Consider the following 27,199-nt stretch of genomic DNA (forward strand, 5'->3'; position numbering starts at 1 on the left):
CATACTTGCTTACTACGCAGTACGCAACCGTATCTATAGAGATGGTAGGAGGCGTCTGCTTTGGCGTACTCCTTAGTGTGCTAGTGCGCCGCTGCTGTTCAGGAGCTCTACGTGGAAAGGCCGAACATGGACTAACAATCCCGTTAGCAGCAAGATTTTATTCGGGTTAATTCGTTGTTTGGGAATAGAATATCTTCGAAGGAACCGACAAGGAAGATGTTTAAAAGCTGGGGGACGTGGCTCGGAATCGAGTCCACACCCGGACATAAAATAGACGGACTCCGGGCCGAGGAAACATGCGGAAGTGAACAGGACGCAGAAAATAATAGTGAAGTAAACAAACACGAGTGCAACGAGAAAGTGGGAGAAAACCAGCCGATTCTGCAGCAAGCCAAAGGCCTGAGTGGTTAGCTGACATTTCCTTTTTTATTTCCAGACAACTGACAAAGCTAGATAATAGTTATATTTGTGTCATTTATGCTAGCTTTTTTTCTTGGTTAATTAGCTTTCGTTACGTTCATAGAAGTGTAATAGGGCAGGAAAGTAAATCCAAACTTTTCCTTGTCTTTCACCTGGACACATAGAGTGCAATTTTTACACTGCAAAGCTTTAATGGTAGTCTAGGTGATATAGGTCAAGAGGAAATCCCCCAAAGGTGATATAGATTAAAGGTACAATAGGTAAACCCCCACCCCCTCCTCTGAAATGGAATATAGATTAAAGGTACAACAGGTAATATAGTTTAAAGGTACAATAGGTAATCCCCACCTCTGGGTGCCATATTTGCTACAGTTTCTGAGCATGAAAGAAGTTGTCTAAATACATGCAACATCACTCAGATTAAGTGGGTTAATTACATTAAATTAGTCTGGCTTGATCCAGACAGTTGAACTGTCTGGTTTGACCGGATTATTGTTTATGCCCCAAGGATACATTCTGAACTTTGCGAGCAGCGCTACAAAGAAGATTACGGACTCGGTGGCTGAAACCGCAAGCACCATCAAGAAGACTGTGGAGGAAGGAAACATCGACGGGCTCATCGACAAGGTGTGAATTGTCCTTGTACATCCACAGTAAACATATTCAGACTCGTGATTACGATCCGTATTTGTTGTATTTCTTCTTATCGCCGTGAGAAGGTTTGTGTGCCAGGCCGATACGGTTACAGTGATTGTTTAAAAGGGAAAACAACGTCAGCAATCTCAAATATGAGGAAGAGCAGGTGATTGTTTTCTCACTCTGCCTCAACAGGATTTTTTCTTTTATTGATGAACAAGATGTACTTTTGGTCGTGGAATGTCTGCGAGGAAAGTTAGCTCCTGTTATCACCTGTTCTGACTTTATTGCTGTTAGAGGAAAATAAATCAACAGCGTGATGTTGAGATTAAGCAGTGTTCTTCTTATGGAAGGTTTTCCTGTGTTGGAAAACATTACTGCCTGTTACAAAGCGCTGAACCTGGAGACTCCTTCCATAAACGTTTAAATAAACACCTAATTGACCATACTGTTTATAGTTTGTTTATTATTAGTCTTCGATCATGTGGAGTGTTTGTCCTTGCATGTAAGTTGTTACTGTAGAAACTATAGCATGCTAGAACGAGCGCGTTAATATAATCCTGGGAGTTTTGCAACTGCAATCGGAATTCCGACCAATCAGAAGAGAGAATTCAGCAGCGCTGTGGTAGAATGGGGTGTAGCTGATCTTTTTCTTCTTCTTTTTTTCTCACTCCTCCTTTAGCCCATGGTCACTAGTTTTTGTTTATTATGGACTGAGGTTGTTTCAAAACCTCAGTATAGCTGCTGTACCTGATACACTCATACGATTTTGAGATATAGTGCATCCAGAAAGTATTCACAGCGCTTCACTTTTTCCACATTTTGTTATGTTACAGCCTTATTCCAAAATTGATTAAATTCATTATTTCCTTCAAAATTCTACAAACAATACCCCATAATGACAATGTGAAAGAAGTTTGTTTGAAATCTTTGCAAATTTATTAAAAATAAAAAACAAAAAAAGCACATGTACATAAGTATTCACAGCCTTTGCCATGACACTCAAAATTGAGCTCAGGTGCATCCTGTTTCCACTGATCATCCTTCTACAACGTGATTGGAGTCCACCTGTGGTAAATTCAGTTGATTGGACATGATTTGGAAAGTCTATATAAGGTCCCACAGTTAACAATGCATGTCAGAGCACAAACCAAGCCATGAAGTCCAAGGAATTGTCTGTAGACCTCTAAGACAGGATTGTATTGAGGCACAGATCTGGGGAAGGGTACAGAAGCATCTCTGCAGTATTGAAGGTCCCAATGAGCACAGGGGGGTCCATCATCCATAAATGGACGAAGATTGGAACAACCAGGACTCTTCCTAGAGCTGGCCACCTGGCCAAACTGAGTGATCGGGGGAGAAGGGCCTTAGTCGGGGAGGTGACCAAAAACCTGATGGTCACTCTGACAGAGCTCCAGCGTGTCTCTGTGGAGAGAGGAGAACTTCCAGAAGAACAACCATCTCTGCAGCACTCCACCAATCAGGCCTGTATGGTAGAGTGGCCAGACGGAAGCCACTCCTCAGTAAAAAGCACATGACAGCCCGCCTGAAGGACTCTCAGACCAAAGTTTGAACAAAGATTGAACTCTTTGGCCTGAATGGCAAGTGTCATATCTGGAGGAAACCAGGCACCAGTCATCACCTGGCCAATACCATCCCTACAGTGAAGCATGGTGGTGGCGGCAGCATCATGCTGTGGGGATGTTTTTCAGCGGCAGGAACTGAGAGGCTAGTTAGGATCGAGGGAAAGATGAATGCAGCAATGTACAGAGACATCCTTGATGAAAACCTGCTCCAGAGCACTCTGGACCTCAGACTGGGGTTAAGGTTTATCTTCCAACAGAACAACAACCCTAAGCACACAGCCAAGGTAACGAAGCAGTGGCTAAAGGACAACTCCTGAATGTCCTTGAGTGGCCCACCCAGAGCCCAGACTTGAACCCTATTCAACATCTCTGGAGAGATCTGAAAATGGCTGTGCACTGACATTCCCCATCCAACCTGATGGAGCTTGAGAGGTCCTGCAAAGAAGAATGGGAGAAACTGCCCAAAAATAGGTGTGCCAAGCTTGTAGCATCATACTCAAAAAGATCAAAGGACAAAGTGCCAAAGGTGCTTCAACAAAGTATTGAGCAAAGGCTGTGAATACTTATGTACATGTGCTTTTTTTTGTTTTTTATTTTTAATAATTTGCAAAGATTTCAAACAAACTTCTTTCATGTTGTCATTATGGGGTATTGATTGTATAATTTTGAGGGAAATAATGAATTTAATCGATTTTGGAATAAGGCTGTAACATAACAAAATGTGGAAAAAGTGAAGTGCTGTGAATACTTTCCGGATACACTGTATCTCGCAATTGTTACTTTCTCGCAATTGTTACTTTCTCACAATTTGGAGATATCTCACAATTCTGACTTTCTCACAATTCAAATTTTATATCTTGCAATTCTGACTTTCTCACAATTCCGATTCTGCAATTCTGACTTTTTTTCTCGCAGTTTTGAGGTAACACCATGTCAGTGTTCCTGCTGTGCTGAAAATGGTGCACCGTCCAAATATTACCCAGTCGCTGGATGTCATGTGGTGCTTATTTTATATTAACAAAGAGGGTAGATGGCTGCTGAAAGAGTAAGCGGTAATTTGCTCGGGATGTCCGACGTGCGAAGTGGAAAAAAGTAGAGAAGGTGGACTTTACACTGTTCACAGTGTGTTGAAGTTTCAAGTTTAGGAGTGTTTTCGATAGAATTTTTTTGGTTGTTGGGAAAACAAGATGGCCTGCTGTCAGTAACCGTACACCTACTCTGAATTTCTCTCTCTCTCTCTCTCTCTCTCTCTCTCTCTCTCTCTCTCTGTCTCTCTCTGTATACTGTATGTCACTTCACTTCCTTCTGGTGTCTCTCTGGAGCCCTCTCTCATTCTCTGTATCTCTGTCTTTTTGTCCACAGACCATTCTGGGAGATTTCCAGAAGGAACAGGAAAAGTTTGTTCAGGAGAAGAATGCTAAGAAATCAGGTAAAGGTGTATATAATTTGCCGTTTCAAAAAAAAGTTTAGTTGACGGATTATATCACAAATCCCGTCTCTTCCTCCTTTTCTGTGGATGTGTAGATGCAGCAGTGCCTCCCTGGGTGGGCTACAGTGAGGAGGAGACCATTCAGCAGCAGATCTTAGCTTTATCAGCTGTAAGTTTGTAATCTGCTCTGATCCACATTCATGTCACTCACTGAGGTCAAGTCAGTAGATTAGCGGTTTGAGAGTCTGTTCTAGAGAATCAGAATTGAAAATTCAGCAGCAGCAGTGAAGGGAACCTTGATGTAATTATCTGCTAAATAAATAAAATGTTTTGTTTCATCCATCTCAGGACAAGAGGAACTTCCTTCGTGATCCTCCGGCTGGTGTGCAGTTCCACTTTCATGTTGAGCAGATGTATCCCATCGCTCTGGTCATGCTGCAGGAAGACGAGATTCTCAACAGGATGCGCTTCGACCTGGTTCCGAAACAGTGAGTGAGAATGAGAACTTTTACATCTCCTGCTAACGCCAGGTTTGGTTCTTGTTTCTGAAGGCAGGAAAGGAGTCGTAGTGTTCGAGAAGTTGGAGTGATATTCCCATTCTCAGTGTAAAACTGCAGCTGTTTCTATTTTGACAGTTTCACAGCTGTGTCAAATGGCTGTTTGGGATTTCTGAACTTGAACTCGTAAGCTTCCGGTCACTGGAAAATAATTTGGGTGAGGGTGTCAGAAATATGTATTTGAAATGTGAAGATATAAAGTATGGATTCCCGTTTCCACCACAGAGAAATAAAAAAGGTCATTCTGACTTTATTTCTTGCAATTTTGAGATAAAATCTCGCAAATCTGACTTTATTTCTCGCAATTTTGAGATATCTCGCAAATCTGACTTTATTTCTCTCAATTTTGAGATCTTGCAATTCTGACTACTATTTTTTTCCCCTCACAATTGCAAGTTCATATCACACACAATTTTGACTTTATTTCTCACATAATTATGGATTTAAATCTCACAATTCAATTTATTTAATTTTTTCTCTCTCACAATTTAGACATCCACTTGACATTTAGTGAGTTACAAAGAATGCACGGATAAAGCATCAATCATTCTCTATAAATAGGTTATATAGACTAAGAACAACACTCATCAGCGAGTCAAGACTAGGAAAACCAGACACTAGTGTGCGCTCGTTACCTGAAGTTAGTCACATTTCAGGTACTGTGTCAAGTGGATGTCTAAAGTGCGAGAATAATCAGAATTGTGAAATGTAAACTTGTAACTGTGATTGGGGAAAAAAGTCTGAATTGTGAGGAACAAAGTCGCAATTCTCAGATAAAGTATAAAGTTGCAGTTACCTTTTTTTATTTTTCTCCGTGGTGCAGAAGAGCCTCCATGGTAAGGAGATACTTCGATAGTGGGTTTATCATAATCATTCCACCGCATATATACCAACCCTGTTTCAAAAAACAGTCATCTTAAGCTTTCAAATCATTATTTCAAAGTGCAATATTTGTCCTTCACTGTTTATACTGTAAGCCTAGGATGCAACCTAGTAGATGTCTTTAATGCTCCATAGGTTGAGTGCAGTTGTATTTGTGGCTCTGAAACCTTTTTTGTGTGCGTTTCAGTGTGAAAGAGGAGGTGTTCTGGAGGAACTATTTCTACCGGGTGTCTCTCATTAAGCAGTCGGCCCAGCTCACGGCGTTGGCAGCACAGCAGCAGGCTGCGGAGAGGAGAGAGGATGACAAGAACGGAGCCGATCCACAGAGCGAGAACACGTCAGGTTCTGTCCCCATCTCACTGAGTCTGGTCAGATTCACTTCTATAACAGCTGCACTGATCTAATCATCAACAGACTGCTGTGGTACAAGATGAATAAAGCACCTTAGTTCGTGCTGATATTGGAAAGATGGAAGCGGTGTTACTCCGACTCATCATGTTTTATTCCCTTACTTGAATAATGCAACACTGATAATTGAATATGACTTCCTTCCTTAACACGTGGTGAATTATTGGAAAAAAAATCTCTCCATCTTATATTTCAGGGCATTCACATTCATATTCTTATCTTGTTTTGCTTTATATGTGTTAAACGATTGTCCTAAAATCATCTGTTTTATTTTACAGAATCCAGAAGACCAAAAACACCTCCTACAACCATCAACGCCAAGCCAAAGTCCAATGAGGTACAAAATAGCTTTAGCTATTTGCATAATTTTAAATTTGTTTAACTTGTCCCAAATTTAGTTAATCAGTCAGGGTATTTTCACTTTTATATTAAGAAAAATAGCCCAAAGTATCAGTATATGAATTTAAGTTGATCCTGAAACTGAACTGTACGTCGCTTTCTGGTACAGTTTGCGTTCAGACTTTGGGAGGCGGAGTCAGTTGGGGGAGAAATTGCATGAGTTCGAATTTTTTTCCATGCATTATCAGCAAACCCAGACAGATCTATCCATGTGTCTGTATTTCATGTTACACATGCGATCCTTGAGAATTTAAGCTCTGCTTTATGGATAATGTCATTGTCAATATCACACCCTTTTCCCCCACAGCATCATGAGGAGGAGGAGATCTCGACCAGCCCTGGCGTGTCTGAGTTCGTAAGTGACGCGTTCGACTCATGTAACATAAACCAGGAGGACTTGAGGAAGGGGATGGAGCAGCTGGTGCTGGATAAGAAAACCGAGGACGGTAAGCTGAAGGGTGTTTAAGGATTTGGGACTGGTTTCATTCACACTTATTAGGTTTGTTATCTAGTTACGGTAGTGAGTATTTTGGAACATAGCCCATGGAGTACTAGTAATGACTTATTAGTAATGGTTTGCTAGTAATGACTTACTAGTAATGAACTAGTAATGACATTAGTAATGAACTAGTAATGACTTACTAGTAATGATGTGCTACTAATGAACTAGTAATGACTTACTAGTAATGAATTAGTAATGACTTACTCATAATGATGTGCTACTAATGAACTAGTAGTGACTAATTAGTAATGAACTAGTAATGACTTACTAGTAATGACTTGCTAGTAATTAACTAGTAATGACTTATTAATAATGAACTAGTAATGACTTACTAGTAACAAACTAGTAATGGCATTAATAATGAACTAGTGATGATTTACTTGTAATGAACTAGTAATGACTTAATAGAAATGATTTGCCAGTAATGAACTAGTAATGAATTACTAATGACTTACTAGTAATAATTTGCTAGTAATGACTCATTAATAATGAACTAGTGATGACGTCTTAGTAATGACATTAGTAATGAACTAGTAATGATTTGCCAGTAATGAACTAGTAATGACTCATTAATAATGAACTAGTGATGACTTCTTAGTAATGACATTAATAATGAACTAGTGATGATTTACTAGTAATGATTTGCCAGTAATGAACTAGTAATGACATTAATAATGAACTAGTGATGATTTACTAGTAATTATTTGCTAGTAATGAACTAGTATTGACTTACTCGTAATGATTTGCCAGTAATGAACTAGTAATGCCTTATTAGTAATGAACTAGTGATAATTTACTAGTAATAAACTAGTGATGAATTGTCATGTTTGTAACATAGCCCCCCCTCTCTCTCCTGTCAGAAGACACGTCTGAGTGGGAGCGGGAGCTGCAGCAGGAGTTGCAGGAGTACGAGGTGGTGGCCGAGGCAGATAACCAAGATGAAAATTGGGACCGTGAGATTGAAGAGATGTTGCAGGCTGACTAGCTAACTCCCATGAGCCCTCGCTTTCAGTGTGGAAACATGGCTACACTGAAGAGAGAAGGAGCGTGAAAGTAAAAGGATGGACCAAGCAAGCCACAATGAAGACAGGCTTACACATCACACTCTGTGCTACATATACACTGTTTTTCTCTGTTTAAATGAAGCAGGCGGGGATTTGTGTTAAGAATGCATTTCAAATGGAAAAGTAGTTTCAGGGGGTGTAATCTATTCCTGTGACGTAGTGGACTTACAGCGAAAATGCACAGCATCTACAGTAAATTTCTCTCTTCTCGCTGATGGATGAATCAAATAATTAGTGCTACCTTTTTATATACAGTACAAGATATCAGTGTGTGTAATCTATTCTTTATTGTCTATCTGTAATAGACAGAATGAGAGTGTGAGACTCTGCATGTGACACTGATAGTCGTACAGATCCTTTGAGACCTTAGAAGATGAAAGCAGATGAACATCGGTTTTTCCGTTTCGTCCAACCTTCCAAAACTGAACTGAATTTATTAAAGGAAATGTAATATGTTTTTTTTTCTCAGAACATCACTCATCTCTAAGCTGCTCAATAATAATATTGTGTGTTTATTAAATGTTATTTTGTCTCTAAACCATGTCGATATCTCTGAGTACTTACCTTATATTGCACCTTATGTAGTAAATCTATGCAGTGTTTTGGGAATTGGATGTTGAAACCAGTTCTTTTTTGTTATTCTTGTGGTTTATACATTAGCGCATTTGATTTAAGATGCAATAGTGACTAAACATGTGTTGCCCCAAGTTTACATTTGTCTTAAACTGGAGATAGAAAGGTAATGTAGCTAACAAGAAGGGAAATATATCTGCTTATAGCTACTGGTTTAAAATGTATAACTGAATCATCAGACACTCACCTCAAGAGCTGCCGGCTCAGTAATGCCACTTGTACATAAACAACTGAAATTATTTATGAAATGTCACACATTTATGTAGCAAACTAACATTAACCACTAAGCTGTGGTTAATTATCTAACTAGCAATAAACTAAAACACCATCTTGTATTTGGCTAATGTTAGCTAAAAAAAATCTAAAATGCTATTGTGAAGAGTTGGTGAAGTACTTAACATTAGCCAAATACAAGCTGGTGTGTTGGTTAATGTTTGTCAGTTAGCAAAATGTTCCTCCAGTTGTTTCTTTTCAGTAACACTTACTTTTCCAGCTTTTTGTTGTGCCCATCCCAACTTTTTTGAGACGTGTTGTGGCCATCAAATTCAAAATGACCTTATTTTTTCCCTTAAAACGGTACATTTCCTCACTTTAAACATTTGGTACGTTTTCTATGTTCTATTGTGAATAACACACGGGTTTACGAGATTTGCAAATCATAGCATTGTTTTTATTTACATTTTACAGTGACCCAACTTTTTTGGAATTGGGATTGTATATTACATCATGTAGGGGAAAAAAAGGGCCATAATAGGTCCCCTTTAAAGTACAGTGACAGAAACGTGTGTGATTAAGCTAACAATTTTATATGACATGTAATGTCACAAAGATATCGGTCATCATAAACAAATATCTTAAACAAGTTAACACTATTCGTGTACTGTTAAACAAGTCCTGTTTAATAATTTTTAAAAAAGCCGACTGTCTAACGCGTTTTTTCCCCTTCTGAGCTTGTTTGCACCAGTCCCGTTGCATCATGGGATTGTTTGACTCGCGTAGTGTCCTTTGGTGGGTTGCACACTGTAAAATCTTGCAGGGAGCAGTATGCCATCTGGGTATTTCTCGCCTACTGTTTCTCGCCTGCACACGGAGGGTTAGTGGTTAGCACTTTCCAGGGTCCGGGGTTCGAGTCCCGCCGGGGCATGTGTGTGCAGAGTTTGCATGTTCTCCCCGTGTTCCCCGGGGGTTTCCTCCCCCAGTCCAAAGACATGCATGTAGGCATGTCTAAAGTGTCTGTAGTGTATGAATGGATGTGTCCAGATATACTACCGCTCTGGCATACTGCTTTTCACCTACTATATAGTAGGTAAGTATGCGTACGCAGCCTATAACTAAACAAGCATTCCGGACCGGAAGTCAATTTTCCAAATGGGTTTTCTCAGCCACATAATACTTTTATCCTGAGGTCATGGCATAAACCATTATTTTGATCAGGTTCTACGTATTTTGCAGGTTATTTGTAGGAGCAATAAAATCGACGAGTACACTTTTAACTAAGATACTGCTGGGCTGGCCGCTGATCACGTGACGCAGTGACGTCACTCCGGCCCGTGTCAGGCGTCTATGCTGCGCGCGTGTGTGTTTGAGAGAGAGAGAGAAAAGGAGGAGTGTATCTGTCTATTTATCTATGTACGTATGCATGCGTGTGTGCATGGAGAGGCGTGATGGCTCCTTTTCCCGACGAGGTGGACGTGTTCACCGGGCCGCACTGGAGAATGAAGCAGTTAGTCGGTCTTTACTGCGATAAGGTACTGTTTATTTCCCTTAAATCCTGCTGTAAACAAACCTTCAAAATCTCATTATACACATTTAATCCGAGTTGTTAGCTTAGCTAGTGGACGGGTTAGCGACGTAGTAGCTGAGTTTGTAGAATGTATAATCCGACCTGAAAGCACTGCACAGCGGTTAGTCAGGGATAAATATTGTGCGACATTGATATTCTGGTGAATATGAAAACTTGATGATAAAATATCAATATTTAAAAAGTTCTTCGCTGTAAAGAAACTGACAGTATATTTGGAATACTGGAAGCTAAATTGTGCACGTTGTTTATTTGTTTTTGCTTGCTTGTTTGCTTGTTTGTTTTGTTTGTTTGTTTGTTTGTTTGTGTGTGTTTGTATGTAACGTGAAAATTCAAGCAACATCAATAATAATGTATTATTGAAACATCGACTACACTGTCATGGTTACTTAGCTGCTAGCAAGCTAGCTAGCTAGTTTTGTTAGCCCTGCCTACCTGTAATAAAGCACTATATATTTATGTATATAGCTGAATGTTTTCGCGAATGGTAGTTTTATTAATGCAGCCATTTTGTGATTTCTGCACATTTCCTGACCCACATGCAGTCGTGTAGTCACGAATAGTAGCTAGTTTGTTTACAGCTTGCTAGCCAAAGTCCTAGCATAAACACCTGAGCTGTGTGTGATGAACATGTCGTGTGAACTTGAGCTGCTCTAAAGTTCCCTGTAAATGTGAGGAAGAAGGCAAGAGAGTCATTAGAGTAAAAGCTTCTTTAAGGACTTTTTCAACATACGGTTTTGAGGGCGCATCCTCCATGGAAAGCCATTGGGTGCAAAACACGGCCACTTTCACACTTCAAAACAGGTTTACACACCATTTTGTCGGGCACGGGTAAGGACCCGGTCTCAGTGCTAGCGCGGGGGATTGCGACCGATTTGGCAATTCCATTCTTATTTATACGGTTTCGATTAGTTATCAATATTTCATTTAAAGTGTTAGTTTGCAGACATGGAATCCATGTTTTAATATAAATGCTGGTAACTGAATCCCTCCTACTTTGCTATATTACTGAAATAGTCATTTGCATTAATAATAGGGCCCACACGATTGTTTAATTGCTTTTTACTTTGTGTAACATTGTAAGAAGAAATCATAAATATGTGCACACAAGGTAAGCACAAAACTGCACATTACTGTCAAAAAAAATAAACCTTGTAAATGTGCAACAGTGAAATTCATTAACAGCTTGAAGATGTTTGAGAAATAAAACCGTTTTCTAAATTCAAAACATGAAAGATGGCGACATATTCAGGATGAGAGGTGAACTACAGATAATATTCACATCCTCTCAAGTAAAGCACGTGCATTAATAATCGATTCAATTATTTCCCGACTCGATATCGTTGCGTTAAATTGAAGATCTGATTGGTCGAGCAGTGTTCAAAGAGTGCGCATGTTTCCTATAACCGCAGGACTCTTGTGATTTTGTGATCACAGAAATGACAAATGTCACAAATGGCTTTGGATGAATACGCGTTGTGATGTCACATGACACGTCCTGACCCAAATCTGCGGATCATTTGCGGTAATTTTGAACAATTGCAAACTCATCAGAATATTACGGAGTTTGCTTGATTTTGTGTTCATTTGTACGGTACGGTATTACATGACGCAATAAATAAGAATGTTAAATATTAATAACTGTCAGATCAGGTATTACGCTGTGCTGTTAGATCAACTGCTAGAATATTTATCAGGATCATTGATTCATCAAGCAGCCTTTGGAGCTTTATTTAAACATACACGTTAGCACGCTCTCATATCTACCTGTTCTTTTTTTTTTTTTTAAGAGTAACCCACTGATCCCAATGGCTTTCCATAATCAAAAAGCATATTAGTAAACAATCTATACAGTTTTATTATTGTAGATACTGTCCTGATGCGACATAAGAGAATGTAATGCTTGTTTTTAGACCAAAAAAATCAGCTTAATTTCAGGACACCTCACAAAAATGTTATACGCTTCCTTGAATTGAAGTCATGCCGTTAGATTGTCAAAGCTCATAAAGCCCTAAATGGAATGTTTGTCTAAGCTGGTCACGTCCTACACGTTTATGGAAGACACTGGGATATTTCTCATCATTCACAAGCAACGGCATATTATAAACAGAAAGTTAAGTAAGGAATAAAGCACATTTATACATTTATAGTAACATTTAATGTTGGTACACAAGTTAGTTCCTGTTATTACTTATGTTATAGCTGCAGTAAATAGTTGTCATTCCCTCTTCAGCCTTCTCTCTCTCTCTCTCGGTCTCTCGCTCTCTCTCTCTCTCTTTTTTCTCACTCTAAGAATGGGGACTCCTTTCATAAATGTTAAATAAATGTCTCCTAACACAAAATGTCAACAATAATACATTTTGTTAAACAACAATCTGTTTATTATTTGATTAGATTATCCAGAGTCCCTGTGTATGAGCCGTTACTATAGAAACAGTAACATATTAGAAGGAGCACCTGAATATAAACCTGTCACAGCTGGAACTACTTTCCAAGCCGTGCCTGTTATACGAAATGTAACGCGCACCTCCTGACCTACAGTGTGTCTACAGCACCGTTGCGTAATCGTGTCCTTTTGCTCTTTTATGCCCCTCAGCTGTCGAAGACGAACTTCTCCAACAACAATGATTTCCGCGCATTCCTCCAGACGCTCTGCGCCACCTTCAATGAGTTCAAGATCCACGAGCAGATCGAGAACGAGTACATCATCGAGCTGCTGCAGCAGCGCAGCCGCACCACCTACAATGTGCACTCCGACAACAAGCTCTCCGAGATGCTGTCGCTGTTTGAAAAAGGCCTCAGGAACGTCAAGGTGGGTGTGTGGGGGGGATTTATGTAACCATGTAGGCCTGTTTGGGCTGGACAGTTTCTGTTACCATGAATATATTGTGTTTTTTATTGCTGGTGATTATATCGGTGTGTAATTGCATACGAGGAGTTGTTTGTTTGTTTGTCCCCCGTTCACTGTTTGGGTGCGTCTTTGCTTTAGATTTAGATAAACATTAACGTCCGCACTGGACGTTCATTCCAGCTGCACACTAACCGACAGGTTTACGTTAATGCGTTCGTTCTGATACATCATCATTTCTATAGTAAAAGGGACTAGAGGTGAACTGATAGTGGGTTTTATCGATAACTAAGTCAGGCGGTTCTTACCCGCCGAAAACCGATTAATCAGCCGATAATTTCGTAAACTGATACTGAATGAAAACTTAACACTGAAAGTAAAATATCGCTGAACTTTATTACAAAAATAAACAGTACTGACTGTACTTTTTAAAGATGAAATAATAAATATTAATATATACTAACTGTTAATAAACATTAATGTCAATAAAAGATGTGCATCCTAACTGAACCAAAATGCAACACTCCAAACAGCAAATAAAAAGAGACATCCAAAAGTAGTAATAATTCTTTTTTTTAAACACTTCAAATAACGCAACAAAATTTGTCAGCGATAGTCTTTATTTCGCCTCTAGGGGTACCTCTCGTACCGTATAATGACGGCAGATGCTTCTCAGACGCGACCGGGAAAAACTCTGTATGGATTTTTGCAGATAAGAGAGAGTTCCAGCAATAGTTCGATTATCGGTGCCATTTAATCTGCTAAAACAATCAATGCTTTTAAAAAGCAACTGTTGATATGGAGAAGTTGTCACTCCAATGTTTCGGAAGGGGTCTCCAGTGTTGGTGCTTTATAACATTCAGAGGTGAAGCTGTAACTTTTAAGCTGGGTTTTCAAGAGAGAACAAAAAAGAGATCAGCGAGGGAACACCCATTTATATTAAGTGATAACAGGAACTAACTTGTTTTACGGATGTTCCGCAACTTTAAACGTATCACACGTATATCACTGTTTAAACTTTAAACGATATAATTTTTTTTTTTAATTTTAAAATTGTAAATGAAAACATTTAGTGCTTGCTAATTGGAACCATGTTAACATATAAATCAAGCCGAACTGTGTGTCATGCTAATTTCAGACACCTAATATGTATTAACAGATTTACTACAGATGGTATATTATAGGGTTTTTTTGGCTGAAATAATTCTTTAACTCCTAACGTGCTGTGTAGTGTAAATATGAGGCCTCGGACCCCAAAACGGAGAAACGTTCGACGTTTAACTGATCCGACTTGGCTTACTAAGTCTGCTGGGCAATCGGGGAATTTTCCGCTTGTCAAAGCCAAGAAAAATGAGGACATTGTGTTCTGCGCTAGCAGGAAGGAATGGGCATGGTGAAGTAATAGCACGTTTATTTCTCAATTTTTATTCCACTGTTTATTTTGGTAAGCTTGACCTGGTCAAGATTAATGCTGTGTGGTAACAGATTTGCCGATCCCAAACTCTGTTGCACTGTGTAGACTTTTTTTTTTTTTTTTAGCGGCTGACTCTGAGTGACAGAAGGGAAGGCTGGCTGATCTGCCGTCAGTTTTGTGCCCAAGGTTACTCCGGCAGCGGCACTGCACAGGGTGGAGACTGACTGTGCTGTGCTGGGATGACTCAGGCTGTTGTGGTGAACTGAAGCGCAGCCAGACACCGCAGTAAACCTGCAGCATGTTTTTAAAATGGGTTTTCTTCTTGTATTCGAAAAGTTCACTTGTAAACAAGGAACATTTTAGTAATGCCTCGTTTTATGACCAAAAAAATAAGTCGTGTATAACGCAGCAATTCGTCAAATATTACAAGTTTTCTGGAAATAAGCAATAACTCCTCATTAGCTATGTTTCATCTGCGGATTTTTGGCATATTGCATAAAAACCACTCGATGGAAACACCAGATGCAATTAAAATCACCAAATTGCGCATAAAAAAATGCGCTCAATTGAGGTGGATATATATATATATATATATATATATATATATATATATATATATATATATATATATATATATATATATATAAAGAAGACTTGCTACAAAACTACGATGGAAACACATTTGCCAAATAAATTCCTTGCTGTGCATAAAAAAAGTGACTTTGTCTCAATAAATCATGCAATTGGCTAGAATGTTGTTCGCAAATGTTTTATGCGATATTCGAATTTTTCCTCACAAGTTCAGTTCGCGACTTGGATGGAAAACGTAGCTATTGTCTGTTTATAGTTACATTTAATTTCCTGTTAGCTCTTACATTATAGCAGCTATAATCAATCGTTACCTCACCAGACCAAAAAAAACAAAACACGTAGCTTGTCACGTTAAGGAGAACCTTTTCAGGTGTTGAAAAACTTGGTTACAAAGAGCTGACACTGGAGACTCCTTCCAAAAAATGTTAAGATAAGCTATACCTTTATTAATCCCCCATAGGGGAAATTTAGGTCAACATAGCAGCACGAAGGAATATAAAAGAACAGAGCAGATGCCGTATTGTGGAAGTATTTACACTATTTACACTATACAATCAATAATAATTATTTACAACCAGACAATGTCTCCGATATAATCAGGATTAAATCTGTCAGGGCACAAACTTTGTTATTTATTGTTTGGACATGCATTGTACAAAGTTTGTGTGTAGACTTCCAGATTTAATTTGAGGGAACTCTTTATACATGGTCTCACCCTTTTTAAGGATCCAAAAGTATTTGGACAGATTAAGGGTTATTAACGGTAAATAGTCATTTTTAATACTTGGTTAGTCAACGAAAGCCTGAAGTCTTGAACTCATGGCCATCATCAGACGCTGGTTTTCTTCATTGGTGATGCTCCGCCACGCTTTTTCTACAGCTGTCTTCAGATCCTCCTTATATTTGAGGTGTTTTGCCTTCAGCAAAATCTACTTGAGGAAATGCATGCTCAACTAGATTCAGGATAGGTGACTGATCTGGCCATTTGCAGATCATTTCATTTCTTTGCCTTAAAAAAAGTCTCTGGTTGCTTTTGAAGTATGCTTCAGGTCATTGCCCATCTGCACTGTGATGCACCATCCAATGAGATTCGAAGCTGAATCTAAGATTCAGATAATATAATTCTATACACTTCAGACTTCATCCTGTTGCTTTTCTCAGCAGTCACATCAATAAATATAAGGGAAGCAGTCCCATCCTTACCTTGTCTGTACTCTTCTCTTCCCATCATTCTGCTAAAGGTTCATTCATTTCATCTGTCCACTAGGATGTTGTTCCAGAACTGTTTTTTAGATTTAAAAAAAAAAAATTTTTTTGGTATAATTTAATCTTCCTGTTTTTGAGGCTTACATGTTGTGGATTTGTGGTTCTGTATTGACTCTGGTGAAGTCTTCTTTTGATTGTTGACTTTGACACGGATACGCCTAACTCGTGGAGGGTGTTCTTGATCTGGCCAGCTTTCCTGATTTTGTTTTTTTGTTTTTTTTGTTTTTCTTCACCAAGGAAATAATTCTCGTCATCCACCATAGTTCTTTTTAAGACCTTATATACAACGATTACAACGATTTGGCTGCACGCAGTCTCTGATGGATTTGTTTCGATTTTTCAACCTGACGATGGCTTTCTTCACTGGAAGTGACGGCTCTTTGGACTTAATATTGAGAGTTTACAGTTTACTAAGATTACAAATCAACTCAGCAACTTTTTAAAATCTGCTTACTAGGAAGTGAAATAATGATGGAATGATCACACCTGGCCATTAAACAGCTGAGCACCCAATTGTGTCCAATTGCTTTTAGTTAATTATGTTTAGTTATTATATATTTATTTGTGTGTTTTATTTATTTGTCATTATTTGTTTTTCTGTGGTTGTATAGTAATGTGAAAGAATTCCAAAATGTCTCAGTTCTCTTTTTTTTTTTTTTTTTTTTTGAGAAAGAGCTACTAATTGTAGCTCAGGAAGCAGTATTTGATGCAGTATAGATTAGCGAGGTTCACAACACCGTGTCATGCTGTAGGGTTTTACTGAGATACTTTGATACACGTAATGTGTTTTATTTATGAGGTTTTCTTAGGTGAAGAGTATATTATAGTAGTAATATTATGAGAAAAGATTTTAAGAGAAAAGAATAGGCAGTTATTGTCGTATGAAAATGAAGAATTGGCACGTGCCTTGTCTTTGAAAGTTTCTATGAAAGCATCTGCTTTAGTGTGTTTGTGGTGTGAGATTATAGGCACTCTGAATATAAGGAAACAAATAAACAAAAAAAACAACAGTTTTCTTGCCAGATGCCGAGAACAGCTCACAGTGACTTGGCTTCTGAAAGCTTTTAATTGCAGCATGATCTCACAGGAAGCTGTTATTAAGTGGGGAGGGAGGAAGGAGCTCGACACACCTGTGGTGCGATTGCCGGTGTGCGCCGTTTAGATTCGCCACTTGTATCTCCGTGTATGTACGCATGTGTATATCGGTGCAACGCTGAGCAATCCTAAGTGTGTATTCATGTCTGTTTTATTCACCAGAGCGAGTGCGAGCAGCTGAACTATGCACGGCAGCTGAAAGAGCGTCTCGAGGCTTTCACCCAGGACTTCCTTCCTCACATGAAGGAGGAAGAGGAGGTAAACATCTTCCGAACGCTACATGTACACACCGTGCGCACAATGCAAGACCGTTCTCTCTCCGTAATGGATAAATGAACGTGTGTTTTTATTGACTTTAGCTATCGTTTACGTGGGGAATAAAACACTCGGGTTGTGCTGCGGTAGGAAATTAATCAGTGACTGGGTCGTGTGATGCAGCCTGAACGGTGTGAAGCGGAGTCCCAAACTGTTCCATTCCTCTTATATCACAGCAATTTGCCAACATTACTTATTATGTATTAAAAGAATGAAACTAAAATTTACTGACGCATTAAAGATGAACGGTAAGAATTCGAGACGGCTCCAGAGCTTCGTTACGGGTTGACGTTTTGTCCGTACAGCTCCTCCGACTCGGGGAGGATGTTAATAGTGGCTTAGCACATCATAATCACCACAGTCACACCACTACTGTATACCTAATTACACTCATTTAGGGAACACCATCTATTTGCCTTCTCCTGCCATTGTACCTGTCCACTGGCTCTGTCTGACCCCCGTAATTGTCCTGTGTCAGGTGTTCCAGCCCATGCTGATGGAGTACTTTACCTATGAGGAGCTGAAGGCCATAAAGAGACAGGTGATAGCGCAGCACTGCAGCCAGCAGCAGTGGGACACGGCCGCCGAGGTGCTGAAGGGCTTAAACCTGTGGAGCCAGGCCGAGGTGCTGCATAAGGCCTTCAAATACTCCGACCATGAGAAGACCGAGGACGGTGAGACACGCTCTCTGAGAAACAGAACCACAACCCACATTGTCAAGTTGTTGTTGTTGTTGTTGTTGTTGTTATTGTTATTATTATTATTATTATTATTATTATTATTATTATTATTACGGGTCCAAGCACCAAAATCCACTCTGAACCAATGTGTTCCATCAGTGGAAAGTTCAGCAATAGATTTTAATTTATAAAATCCATACTGTTGGCGTCTGTGGAATTTATCTTTGCTACAGAAAGTTTGAGAAACACTACTATAATCTACACTACTGGGGCAAAAGTTTAAACACTCGACTGAAATTTTTCTAATGATCTTAAAAAGCTTTTGATCTGAAGGTGTATGATTAAACGTGTGAAATCGGTGTTGTAGACAAAAATATAATCGTGCCGACGTATTCGTTTCTTTTATTAGAAAACTAATTTTATTTACAATTTTTTAAAAAATTTAAATGGATGACTCGGAGCGAAATATTCTGAAAAGCAGCCGATAACAGTCCAGTGTCAGTGTGAAGTCCTTTAATACTGTTTAAAAAGCATCTCAGGGAAATTCCTCAAGAAATTGGGTGAGAAAATGCCAAGAATACATTTCTGGAAGTTCTAGGTGAAAAGGGCGTCTACTTTGAAGATGCTGAAATACTAAATTATTTAGATTCATTTGTTTTTTTTAAAAATCACAACATAATTCCCATATTCACATTTGTGTTATTGCAGTGTTTAGATGACTTATTATTATTATTATTATTATTATTATTATTATTATTATTATAAAATGTTTGTGGGGGCAAAATAATAAACTTTTGACTTATAGCTTATACATTATTTTAGAGATCCATGCTTGGTATAATCTGGATTATTATTATTTTTCACTACAGTCCTGATCTTAGTTCCTCTGTCAGGTTTGGGATACATTTGTATATTCATACGAATTCATACGTACAAAGAAGATGTATAGTGTAGAAGTTATTTATGCCCGATTAACGGTCAGGTGTTTTTGTAAGATAGCGCTAGTCAAAAATCACAGCGAAATCTGTGTAACCATGTGTTTATGATGATGGACATTTAACCCTCGCTGAAAAGGTCACATGGAAGCAGAAAAGACTCCAGAATCTCAAGTGGCTCGACAGGAAGGCATTCCTTGAGACATTCCACAGCCGAGCGTGGCTCTTGAACAATTATAGATACCTGTAATTCAGGCTGTAATGTGGTGTCTTTTTATAGTAGGATTTCGTACAACCCTGAGACCACACCTGCGCTGTGTGTGTGGAGCCTTTATCCTCTGCATTCTTAAAACAATTGCTGCGTTGTGTATGTGTGTGTGTATGAAAGACAGGTATGTACCGTGTATATAATGGGTGTTGTCTTTTTATTCCCTTCCTGCAGAATGTGACAGTCGGGCGAGCACGCACATCTCGGCACTGCCACAGGAGGTAATGGTTCGACTGTTTCGTTACCTGGGCCCGGAGGACCTGTGTCGCTGCAGCCAGGTGTGCCATACCTGGGCAGAGCTGGTTAAAACGGGTTCTCTGTGGAGACACCTGTACCCAGTCCGCTGGGCCAGAGGTGAGAGACCCGTCACCTTATTTTTCAGTGCATCATCCTTGCACAAAATGTACAGAGAAGTCCAGCGTTCTTGCATCCTAGGACAAGCTCCGCATCTCTGCAACAGTGATCATGTGACCTCTCAGGGAGATGGTTTAAGTTTTAAGGGAAGTAATAAAATGCGTCAGGCATGCTGTTCAAAGAACACGATCAATGAACGGGTGGTCAGATATTGATCATATAAAATTTTTAGGGGGCCAATCTGTCTTTCTACTAATAACATTCTCAATCTATCTGCTTTTGTCACTCTCTCAATCCAGCTGACTTTCTACTTGTATCACTCTATTTTGTCATCTATCTTTCTACCAGTCTCCGTCGGTCTTTCTTTCTTTGTGTTTTTCACCTCGAGTCTATCATCAAGCTTATGAAACCGTTTCAAACTTTGTTTCTGGCTTTGTCAAGCCATCATGATGAACTTTACCTGTCTGGGTTGAATACCTTGTTTCCCTTGTTTAGGTTTGTTTATATCCTTAAGTAAAGAAAGAAATTTAAACTTTTATAAATTCATCATAAAATAAAATTTGAAATGATTTAAGTGAGTAAGTGATTAGAACGTCTGTGATGCAGCCCAATGCGGCGTGGGGTTACTGTTGATTATTTTCCTGTAACTGCACATCCCCACTGTAGGGTTGTCATGGCTCGAATTCGTCGCAGTCTAAAATGGTTTAGCAACAATCTAAAACAGTTTAACAACATTACAGGTTTAATCGACCATTTAAAAGTACACAAGCCAGTGGTGAGGAAAAGGAAACCGTTATGAAATCTTCGTCCAAAGATATCTTTGCACATTCTTGTGTGTGTATATACACTACCAGTCCAATGTTTAGACACTCATTTTTTATTTTTAGTTTTCCATGTTTTAGAATAATAATAGTCATCAAAACTCTGGAGTAACACAAATGGAACTATGGGGAATTATGTTGTGATCATTTTTTTTCCCAAAATAAATCAGAATAATTTAATATTTTAGTATCTTCATAGTAGACGCCCTTTTTGCAGAGAATTTTTGCTGAAAATTTCCAGAGATGTATTCTTGGTGATTTCTCACCCGATTTCTTGAGGAATTTCCCAGAGATGCTTTTTAATCAGTATTAAAGGAGTTCACACCTTGACACGCTCAACACTTCTCGGCTGATTTTCGGAATATTTCACTCCAAGTCGTCCGTTAAAAATAATAATAATAATTTTGTAAATAAAATGTTAGTTTTCTAATGAAAGAAGCAAATACGTCGGCGCGATTATATTTTTGTCTACGTCACCGATTTCAAACATTTAATCATACACCTTCAGATCAAAAGGTTTTCAAGATCATGAGAAACGGTTCAGTTGAGTGTCCACAAACTTTTGACTGGTGGTGTATAACCAAAAAAACCCCACAAGGTAGCAAAAATCAAATGGTAATAGAACAAAGTGTTTATTTTCCATCGTTATTGTGAGTGAAGATCGACGTCACTTCAATCTGTAGGACACGTTCTTGTCTGTCAAGATTTAGCAAACGGTATGATTCACCTGATTACCGCTCCCCCCCTTGCCCCCCTTCCTCCAGGCGATTATTATCGTGGTCCCCCAGGGGACCCAGACCAGGATCCTGATGCAGAAGACTGGGTGCAGAATCTGCAGGAGGAAGGACGAGCCTATCAGGAGTGGGATGAGGACGCAGACATAGATGAATCCGGTAACGCATCTTTTCCCTTTTGAGAACGGGTCAGTCGAGATAAGAATAGTTGTGTTTACGCCGCTCTGTTCGTGTGTCGTGTGTGTCTGTGCAGAGGAAGCATGTGAGGACTCGCTGGCCATCAGTGCCGTGCGCAAAGAAAAGAAGTTGCTGAATGGAATGATCCAGAACCTTCTCCCTGCTGTGGGGTCATCGGTTCGCACCCTCAGCTTGGCTTACAGTGCAGCCGTTTCCAGCAAAATGGTAAGGAAAAGCTTACGAGCTTATATTAGTCAGTCTCGTATTAGTCAGACCTTCTGACTTGGTTCATGTACGATTTTTAGTTCAGATTCAGTTACAAACGTTACATAACTAGAAAAAAAGGCTGATGGGTTTGTAGTTGTGTTTAAAGTGTTTTACTTTCACTCCAGACACCCATTGTGTTAAAGTAAAATTTTGGGGTTTTTTTGTGTCATGTATGTTGTCATTTTTCTTTACCAGGTGCGTCAGATCCTTAGTCTTTGCCCAAATCTCATACACTTGGACCTCACCCAGACTGACGTTACCGATTCCGCTTTCGAAAGGTGAGCGTTTAATCCTGAATATTTATGCCCGGATGTTTTCATGCGTCTTCGTTTCCTGTCATCAATAAAATCGACTGAATATGGTATAGAGGTTTGACTGGAATGTCAGTGACACGTTTTCTCCGCCCTTTTCCGCAGTTGGGCGGAGCTGGGGGTGTGTCGCACGCTCGAGCATTTGGACCTGTCGGGCTGCGAGAAGCTCACCGACTACACGCTGCAGAGTTTGTCTCTGGGTTTAGGCGATCTGACCACGCCCAGGTTCTCCAAGAACAGCCCCGAATGCAAAAACAAGCTTCTGAAGACACCGCCGTCTGCCATCAAACTTCTGGACAAGCACTCCAGCTATTCTCTAGGACGTGCACGCACGGCTCTCGTCTTTAAGTGGAGGCCTGGTGGGCGGAGCATGAGCTGCAGCCCCGTCTGGGTTCTGGATCCAGTCGAGCTTGCCGACATCGAGGACGCAGCCAACTGGACTAGAAGAGAAGGCGTGGCCGGACACAGCGAAGGGCGTGGTGGTATTTTAGGGATGCAGGCGGGAGGCAAGTCGTGCTGCTGTAGGAGGAGCACGAGGCGGAGCTTTAGGACTGACATTAGCTCCACCTACTTGCAACAGCTGTATGGCACTCTGGGAGAAATGCAGTGTGGCCACTCTGCATGTTGCGCCTCAGACACCGCTTTAAGGACATTGAAAGGAGCGCAGTGTGAGCCTCAAGCCACAGGGTGCAGCTCTGAGTTTTGGACTAAATGCCCTTCCGAGGGCGAGTCAAGGACTGATCAGACAGGAGCCTGCAGAGCTCTAAGGTTCCTCAGCCTATCAGGATGCTATCAGATCACAGACATGGGCCTGAGGTACTGCGCACGCACGCACACACACACACACACACACACACACTCACACACACATGCACATATCTAATGAGTCTAAAGAAAATATCCCATAATATTGGAGGTTTGGGGAAAAAATGAGCATAGATTGCAAAATTATTTATATATAATTTTCCATATATATTAATGCCTACACCAGTGGTTCGGGTCTGTTTTTGGCTAAGCAGTGCTACACACCGCCATGCTAGTTGGGATTTTGTTTGTTTGGCTCAACAAGCTGCCTTTTCTTGCTGCTTAACTCTAACTCTGAAAAGATGATTTGCTTGTATTTTCTCATTTGTAAGTCGCTTTGGATAAAAGCGGCTGCTAAATGAATAAATGTAAGATGAGCTCTAGTCTTTAACTCCACCCCTACACAGTGTAGGTGTGTCTCCTTAAGTGTTGAGGCATACAAAGACATTCTAGAGAATTCTGTGCTTCCGACTTTGTGCGAACAGTTTGGGGAAGAACCACATATGGGTGTAATGGCCAGGTGTCCATATACTTTTGGCCAGATAGTGTGTTAAAACACCTATTTTGCTTCTGAAATTCATCATAATGCGGAACAGTAGGTTAGAGTAACAGAACAGATGTTTTAATTTGGAATTGTGAGAGAGAAGCTTGAAAGGTTTGTATTTAATAGTAACAGCCAGCTTATTCTTCTGCTTGTCTCACAAATCCAAAACAGGCATGTGTGTGTGTGTTGTAGGTGTCTCTCAAAGGGAGGAGGGCTTCCTCTGCTGGAGCATCTGAACCTCTCAGGCTGTCTGTTCATCACTGAAGTAGGACTGCATGAGCTGGTGTCCGTGTGTCCCTCGCTCAACGACGAACACTTCTACTACTGCGATAACATCAACGGTAACATGCACGCGTGCGCACAACATCCTGATTATTAACCACACACAATAATGCGATCCTGAATCACGCAAACTGCTATGACCGTAACGTAAATATATTTGTAGACATTTTACATTGATGTGTACACCTACACCTGGACTGTGAATGTTCTTTCTTTGGAAATTGTCATGTTGTTTTCATGAACAATTCGTATAATTATTGTTTAATCATGATCTCGCACAACACTGGCCTCGTTCAGGTGAGTGCGCAGTACCTGAAGGTATGTATAAAGAATCTGAATATTTAGTGGTTTTCTCTTATAACTTGGTCCAATTACTGTTGGATGAAATACACTGGCATTCATATTCAAATTCGGCCCGTACAGGATTTCACAGATTTTTGGGGTTTTTTTTATTTGGGATTGTTGCAGCAAAAAAAATGTTTTTTTTGCACCTTTTTTTTGTTGTTGGTGAGGAAAACTAATTGAATTGGTGAAATCGCAGTTGCACAAAATTGTTTTGCACACTTTTTCACAGTGATGTTCGATTCACGCGCGTCGAACATGAGTACAGTTAAAAAGTCTCGTTTACCAACGAAGAGTTGTGTTGATGTCATGTGACGCGTCTCAGCCCAAACCTGCGCAAAATGTGCAGGAATTTAGAAAAATGGCAAGCTCCTCCGAATATTGTGGCATTTGCTCGATGTTGCGTTCATTCCTGCGATCGCACTATCGTGAAATCCTGGCGGGACTGAAAATAGTTTTTCAATCCTGTTCGATTCAAGAACTGAAGTAAAGTGCCACTTCCCTTTTTTGCTAACCATCGATTGTAAATAGCGGCCCCAGCGACGGTTCCAGCTGCAAATCACGGGATTATATTAATGCGCTTGTTCCCATACGTTATTGTTTCCATAGTAACAGTTCATTCACAAGGACTTGTATGGGCGAACACACTACATAAGCTCTGGTGAGATTCACTTTAAGGAGTTGGTTATCTAACCTTAACGGAAAGAGTCAGAGCTTTGTAACAGTAAGTTTTCAGATGCAGGAAAGTCTTCAGGACAGAAAAGTTTGCTTTCCATTTTCTCAGTAACATGACAACGTGTTTTTATCTAATTAACTTCAAGAGTGCGTCAAAAAGCGAGCCTGGTGAAGAAACGACTGTTTCTAGGTGATGTAACTCATTTCATGGACGTTCCATAACATTAAACGTAACCCTAAATGGATAGAAGTACGATATGTCCTTTGTAAATAAATGTAGTTGATTAAAAATCTACCTTGTGGACAAATTCCTGTGGTGTAAAAAGGAATAAAGCGCTTCAGGACATGCTGTTATTGAAAAAATAATCAACAGGGCAGGTCACGTCATCCTGCCGTCGATTATTTCCCTATAACTGCACACCTTGCCAAATTGTGTTTTATTCTTGACTTATTAATCCGTGTCCCAGCCTGTTGGTCTTACTCTTTCCTTCTCTCTGTGTCCTGCGCAGGTCCTCATGCTGACCGAGCGAGCGGATGTCAAAATCTGCAGTGCGGCTTCAGGGTTTGCTGTCGCTCCGGAGAGTGATCGTCTTCCCCAAATGGCTCGCTGCTGTTGTTTTTCTTTTTTTCTCCTCCACTTTCTCCCCTCTCTTCATTTTGTCTTTCCTTATTCTATCCCAACACCCTCGTTTCTACTCTTCAAACCCCTCTGCGTGTCTCTCGTCCTGTTGCACCTCCTGCGTTTGCACTTTAAATATCGGAGGGGCTCGGGCTGCACTGTCACTCACGAGTCGTTTCACTCAAAAACATAAAGGAGGAATAAAACCCCATGTTAAATTTCCTGAAGCCTTTGCTGAGCAATTGGACAGTTTAGAGTGTACATTTGTAGATGAATGTGTTTATTGAAGTTTCTATGTGTTCCTTCTCTCGCGTCAAGTAATTTTAAAAAGGGAAGGATGTGATCATTAATTTGGTGCGCTTTAAGAAAACATTGCTTTAAGCACGGAATAATTGCGTTTTTTGTTTGTTTGTTTGTTTGTTTTGTAGTAATTATATCTCCCAAAGCTGCATAGCTGTCTATGCTGTGTTCCTCAGCTTCTAGGGAATAACATGTATAACACCTTAACCTATAATTACTGTACAGTAATGTTACGTTCTGTGTAAATGTGCTTTGCTTCTTTTCTCATTTGCTAACGCAGACTCGGCATAAGGAAACGATTCAAGTCCCATACATGGGCTAACGAAAGAGTTCAACTAAAAGTGAAATTGACCCAGTTTGCTCCAAATGTTGATGTTCAGCCAATTGAGCATTGAAATGTAATTGAAACCGGAAAGATTCTAGCTACAGCAGTAAGTTTCCACACAGTTTCCAACAGTAGAGGAATTAAGCAAGTCTAACGTATTAAATATTACTCTGATCCAAATCATAGATGCTTGTGCAGAGAGATACCAAACTACGTGTTGTATTTGCAAGTTAGAGTGCTTTTATATCTTTCCAAAAGCAAACAAAACAAAAACCTTCTGAGGTTCATGTAGACCTGAAGGCATACTCTTTCTATCATTGATTAGAAAAACAACAACCAGAAAAAGTCTACAAATATCTGTCAAGTGCGCAGGGATATCACAAAAATCCACCCGAGCACGGTGAGTGCGCTGAATAACCGATTAGATTATTATATAAATAACCAGTTCTAAACAACCAGGGCCTTTTTGTTGAACAATCCAAATATCCAGAACATGTCACATCACTACAGCCCTGTCCGAGGTGAGCAGTACATGTCTACAACATCCTTTCTCAGTGCGATTTAACCTGACTTTGAAGCAGACCGAGACCACCTCGCTCGGACCAGAGGTTTTGGTTTGCGCCCGAGTCCGGTTGCCGTGTTCTTAAGTACCGCACCGAGGAGGGAAACCACACCAGGGTCCCGTTCAAACTGTCTAAACGCTGCCGCATATGTGAAAGCACTCAAAGACGAGCTAAAGCTCCACTAACATCACTCCAATAGTGTCGTAGCTCCAAACATATCTTAGCTGATCAGCCAGAGGGAAATCGTGTGGGTTATTTTTTTTTAGTTTTGGTTGAACGTTTTCGTCAAGCCCAATTTAGTGTTAAACTGCATTGCTTGTTGGAATTAAACATAAATAAACATTCTCCTTAA

At 39.9% G+C, this 27,199-nt stretch overlaps 2 protein-coding genes across 3 annotated transcripts; both read left to right on the forward strand.

Moving 5' to 3' along the window:
- Positions 1–29: 29 nt before the first annotated feature.
- Positions 30–8,421, forward strand: syap1 (synapse associated protein 1). 2 transcript variants are annotated; one of them, XM_017487162.2, is made up of 9 exons: positions 30–406; positions 929–1,047; positions 4,005–4,071; positions 4,167–4,240; positions 4,420–4,559; positions 5,698–5,852; positions 6,197–6,255; positions 6,625–6,763; positions 7,680–8,421. In XM_017487162.2, the coding sequence occupies exons 1-9, from the start codon at positions 217–219 to the stop codon at positions 7,802–7,804; spliced, it is 1,068 nt and encodes a 355-aa protein (XP_017342651.1). In that variant the 5' UTR covers positions 30–216; the 3' UTR covers positions 7,805–8,421. The 2 variants fall into 2 exon arrangements, with proteins under 2 accessions (XP_017342651.1, XP_017342652.1); XM_017487163.2 differs by having other exon boundaries at positions 7,683–8,421.
- A 1,667-nt stretch (positions 8,422–10,088) lies between these two features.
- On the forward strand, positions 10,089–27,199 carry fbxl5 (F-box and leucine-rich repeat protein 5). The gene is made up of 11 exons (XM_017486667.3): positions 10,089–10,264; positions 12,914–13,129; positions 17,694–17,789; positions 18,325–18,520; positions 19,904–20,083; positions 21,669–21,797; positions 21,892–22,040; positions 22,278–22,360; positions 22,499–23,209; positions 23,934–24,082; positions 25,550–27,199. Exons 1-11 carry the CDS (start codon positions 10,181–10,183, stop codon positions 25,624–25,626), a joined length of 2,070 nt encoding a protein of 689 aa, XP_017342156.1. The 5' UTR covers positions 10,089–10,180; the 3' UTR covers positions 25,627–27,199.

Source organism: Ictalurus punctatus, chromosome 15 (genome assembly GCF_001660625.3).
Source record: "Ictalurus punctatus breed USDA103 chromosome 15, Coco_2.0, whole genome shotgun sequence".
In the NCBI taxonomy this organism is placed as follows: domain Eukaryota; kingdom Metazoa; phylum Chordata; class Actinopteri; order Siluriformes; family Ictaluridae; genus Ictalurus; species Ictalurus punctatus.